Source organism: Pollachius pollachius, assembly GCF_949987615.1.
Source record: "Pollachius pollachius genome assembly, chromosome: 8".
In the NCBI taxonomy this organism is placed as follows: domain Eukaryota; kingdom Metazoa; phylum Chordata; class Actinopteri; order Gadiformes; family Gadidae; genus Pollachius; species Pollachius pollachius.
Window position 1 is genome coordinate 12,262,665 of NC_136941.1, and position 5,212 is coordinate 12,267,876.

The 5,212-nt window shown below is 46.3% G+C and overlaps 1 protein-coding gene across 1 annotated transcript; it reads left to right on the forward strand.

The window, feature by feature from the left end:
* Positions 1 to 1,817: 1,817 nt before the first annotated feature.
* LOC307079847 (V-type proton ATPase subunit S1-like protein) lies at positions 1,818 to 4,119 on the forward strand (the record flags this gene model as incomplete). Its single annotated transcript, XM_079742355.1, has 5 exons — positions 1,818 to 1,854; positions 2,496 to 2,734; positions 2,965 to 3,015; positions 3,177 to 3,420; positions 3,883 to 4,119. The coding sequence occupies exons 2-5, from the start codon at positions 2,520 to 2,522 to the stop codon at positions 4,117 to 4,119; spliced, it is 747 nt and encodes a 248-aa protein (XP_079598481.1). The 5' UTR covers positions 1,818 to 1,854; positions 2,496 to 2,519.
* Between the last annotated feature and the right edge of the window lie 1,093 nt (positions 4,120 to 5,212).

The following is a 5,212-nucleotide window of genomic DNA, read 5'->3' on the forward strand; positions in this document are numbered from 1 at the left end:
AATGCTGTTTGTAAGTTAATTTTGAATTGAGAGACTGGATCTTGTTTTCACAATAACTATGATTTGCCAGTTCGTGACCAAATCACAGCCATGATCGGCCTTTGTCTGCTACAGCTCTTTGGCAGTGTGTTTGTCACGCAAAACCTTTCAACTTGCTAAGCCCATTATAACAATATATGGTCCAACAGCAAAATGAACCCTGGCCAACCCAGATCATAGAGACAGACAAGGCCCTACTGCTTGTCCATGTCTAGGTCAATGAAGACAGGTCAGGTCAGCAGCTCTATGTAAGCCCATTGCTCGGGTATTACGTCTTTGATTAGACAGTTAAATGGATCGGGTCAGGATTAGCCGTCAGCGGTCAGAAAGCAACAGAAGATGTTTGCAGGCGTTGGGACGGCCCGGGCTCTTCAGCCACAGCACTGTGAGAGTCACTCAAACTTGAATCCTTTTGGAGATTGGTTATAGGGTTAGGGTTAGGTTATCAGTAAGCAAGATTGCATTGCATAAGACCCGTTTGTTGATTTTCTGAACAAGATGGTATATGGTTAAAATCATTGGACGTTTATTGGGAAGCAGCTAATCGCATATATCTCTATATTGGATTTGCTGGCGGTAATTATCTATCCTTGGAATTTAGTTATCCCCTGTCTAAATAAAGTACAACACAGAACCAAGAACTCATCTATGATGTGTATCGGTTTTTCGAATCTGAAAATAAGCTTTTAACTTTTCATTCGTTGTTCAATTTCTAGAACCGTGCCAACTTTCTTCTCTCTTTCTTTCCACAGCGATGACAATCCTCACCAAGCAACCAGAATCACATCAAGTAGGTAACATTTATCTCTGGAAGACTTCATTCCATCAAGCCTGCCATGGGGCACACCTAGCAGCCATCTTTGTTTAGTCTTGGTTTTGAAAATGCAGAATTCAGTCCCCCACCCAGCTAGCATTTAGAACCAAGATGGCTGCTTGATGAATAAGGCCCATGGTTATTTTCATGCTGACAGTGCGCTTAGAATATCTCATCCTTTATGCTGCTACTTTGTAAGTTGTGAGTGTGCACACACCCACACACACACACACACACACACACACACACACACACACACACACACACACACACACACACACACACACACACACACACACACACACACACACGCTCACACACAGTTGCACGATCCATGCACCACAGTAAGAATTCTTAAGTGCATTCGGCCATACTAAATGTAGTCCTTTTGACAAAACAACTTGAAAACAGAGAGGAGAAGATCCATACAGGAGAGGTGTGAATCATTTAGTAGCAGCAGCAGCAATGAGATGATGTAACTCTATTGATGAACACAGAGAGAGATCAGCCTGGCAGCCATCCAGCTCCTGATGAGTCATGGAGATGATGCAAAACATCTGGAAATAGCAAGGAGCCTATGCATACTGACCCCATTTGTGTGTATGTGTGTGTGTTTGTGTTCGTGTGTGTGCAAACCCTGTGAGTTTGATTGCGTTTTTGTGGGTATGCATGAGTGTGTGTGTGTGTGTGTGTGTGTGTGCGTGTGTGCACACGTGTGTGCGTGCGGTTTTCCTTTGTAGCGGGTAACAGATGGATAAGATGTTTAAATAGAGCATGAATGTCCAGGGTCCTCTAGTGTAGCTTGTTCTACACATTGTTGAATTACCGCTTCTGTGTATTATGGCATCTTTTGAAGTCGTTTCTGTGAGTATAATGTGTTACACTGGTTTACTGTAAGCTCTGTGTGTGTTTTTTCAGCTCAAGATGGTGGGTACGGCTTGGAAAGTGAACAGGTTAGTTTGACACCTGAAGAGGAAAACCCACTCAGGAGAATACTGCAGGTAACTTCTCTCTCTCTCTCTCTCTCTCTCTCTCTCTCTCTCTCTCCTTCTTACACACACACACACACACACACACACACACACACACACACACACACACACACACACACACACACACACACACACACACACATACACACACACACACACACACACACACACACACACACACACACACACACACACACACACACACACACACATATCTTAGCTTTAATTCAACGACCTTGCATATGGGTGCATTCAACATTTTTGTACAATTAACATTGTAAAAAATATTGCCTACGATATTTCACGTGTGTTCATTTTGCTAAATTCATATTCATACCAATACATTTTTAAGTCTCTTCGCTGCAGTAGGTTTGTCTTCAATGAATTGCCATTACGAAATTTAAAAAAGTGTCTTAAAACAGGCTTTATGTATAAAAATCCAGTGTTGATTGTGCAGTTCTTGCATTAGAGAAGCCTGTCACTGTGAGAGGGTTATAACAACTCTATGTTTTAATGCTATTGGATGCATTAGCCCTATAATGCTCTTCCATGAGTCCGAGCATTTTGGCTAGCCTCTGTCGCCCCCTAGAGGGCAGTGACAGATTGCAACGCGGCTACTCCTGAAGCTACTCTGCTCCCTTTCTTCACAGCCATTTAACTTGCATCAGCCAGGGATGTCCCAGAGCAAGAGGAAGTTACTGCAGTCTTTGATGGGCCCCTATGGGCCCCTAAGTGTGTCCTACAATGGGAAGACCTGCATTCTGTTCAAAGCCAAGCGCCTGGCCATCCGCTACAGGAACCACACGTTCATTGACCTGACAGAGAGGATCTTCAGCCCCGGCTCACCCGTGGACACCAAGGGCTCCATCTGCACTAAGGAGAAGGCGACGTAAGTGGTCCTATCCAAACCTATTGTGGAACATCTCAGTGAATATAATATACTGTAACGTGGACAATACTGTTGACTAACTAGAACCCATATAACCACATGCACTTATTTAATATACATTTTCTCCAAAAACGTAATGAAACGAAAATGTGTTTGACCATAGACTGTAAAATGTATAAATGTGAAAGTGCTTTAGTCAATCCACATGTCTTCGGTTCTGTCTTTCAAAGGCTTTCATTACGGTTCGGTGACGTGGAGGACCTGCGAGGACTAGTGATCCGGTAAGAGCGTCTGTCCCCATTACCCCCCTGCCTCACTAGTGCACTGTGCCCATGGCAGGAGCCCCGTGATGCAGCTCAGCTCTGTGCTGTAGCTCTGAGTGTAGAACTCCAGTTGTGAACAGCGACAACATCAACATCTGGCTGTCCCGCTCTCTCTCCAGGCTCCAGATGTCCAACACGTTTTACGAGGCGGCGGGGCAGAACTGGTTTACCCTGGATAGTGTTCACATCCACTACAACTGGACGCAGGAGGCTACGTTCAACGCCAGCGAGATCTACGCCCCTGCCACTTCCTCCTACCATTGCCAGCATGTCAGCAGCTTGCACAAATATGACACCCTGCTGGTGCCCAGCTCCCACACGGACACATCAGCTAACTGGCACATCACTTTCACAGACTTCCAGGTATCTGAACTAGCGCTGAATGAACACGGTTGCATTGTGTTTGTGTGTTTGTGTCTGTCTGTGTGTGTGTGTGTGTGTGTGTGTGTGTCTGTGGGGCGGCAGTAGCTCAAGAGGTAGAGCGAGTTAGCTGGTAACCGCAAGGTTGCTTGTTTGATCCTCGGCTCCTTCTAGCTGAGTTTCGAGGTGTCCCTGAGCAAGGCACCTAACCCTAACTGCTCCCGACGAGCTGGCTGTTGCCTTGCATGGCTGACATCGCCGTTGGTGTGTGAATGTGTGCATGAATGTGTGAATGTTAGGCAATATTGTAAAGCGCTTTGGAAGAAAGTGCTTTATAAATGCGGTCCATTTACCATTCTACGTGTGTATGAGGCATCAGCTTGCAAATCATTAATTTTAGGGATGTTCCTGTCCTAAACTAATCCCACTGCCCTTTTCCCCTCTGTGTTACTCCTCTCCCTCCAGATCCAGGCCTTCAACGTGCAGTCGGAGAAGTTTGCGTCGGCCAGCGACTGCGCCACCTTCCTGACCCCGGCCATCCTGATGGGCCTGGTGACCTCTCTGATCCTGCTTTTGGTGCTGGCCTACGCCCTGCATATGGTGGTCCACCTGAAGCACATCGACCGCTACGAGGAGCATAAAGCCACCGTCTACTTCCCTCGCAGTCCAGAAGCAGAGCTCCCCGACAAGAACAGCCTGTGAAGGGGGGAGGGGACGCGCCGCAACAGGGGTAGCGATGAAGAGAGAGAAACTAAAAGAGGGGCGAAAAGACTGAACGAGAGGGGGGGGTGCAAGTGGGTAAAAAGAGGAAAAGAGTATCCGGCACAGAGGTTTCCAATGCAATGAAGGCATTATGGCCTGTTTAATTGGAATCAAATAGTTAGTATTGTAAAGTGGAAGGGATGGTGGGACTGTGCTTTGGATATTTCTTCTGCTCTTTTTATGGACCTGCATCTTGGCATCCATTTTTTATAAGCCGAATGGATGTTTCAATACCCTTTCCCAGATAAGTTCATGATCTTAGGACCGAAGGTCAGAGACGAGACCGGGGACCCTGAAGGGCAACAGCATTACCCAGCTTTTACCCCAGCCGGGTGTAAAAAAGGCATCAACAACTTCGCAACTGCAGCTAATAATGCTAAAAACATCTGGTGTTCCTGGTTCAACATCTGTACTACATGGCTTCTCTGTGTCACATTACAAGCATCCATGTCACACGTCAAAACTTTTTACACATCCAGCTTCCAACACAGTGATTCTATTCAAGTACAGCTTCGATATATAACTTCCACATACACTTTTATAGCTGCGATAGCCATTAGCTGCATGCTATGATACGTTGATCTATTTGGCCTAGCACAGTGTTTCCTAATATTACAGAATACAGATAGTCTTGCATGACTTGCAGCTTAATAATACTACAATGTGGGAATGGATGAGGAATGATTGCTGGAAGTGTGTGACGAAGCGTGGGGGGGGGGGGGGGAGTATCAGGAACCACTGGTCTAGCGTCCAGCTGGAGTGAACAGACCAGCACTATCAGCCCTTCAGAGCCTCTGGCGTCTCTCAATCCAATCCCTGGACAAGACTGCTGCTTGGACTTAACTGTGAAAAGGCCTTTTACAGCCCGCCGGGGAGGCAGAGACGGGGGAGGGGGGACGGGACGAAAGGATGCGGGGGTCGGGTGGGTGTTTCTTCTTAAAACTTAGCACAATATTTGGGAGCCGCGTACGGCTGCTACCAAACTAACTCTCAAACAAAAGACATTACAAAAAGAACACTATGTTGCACAAGA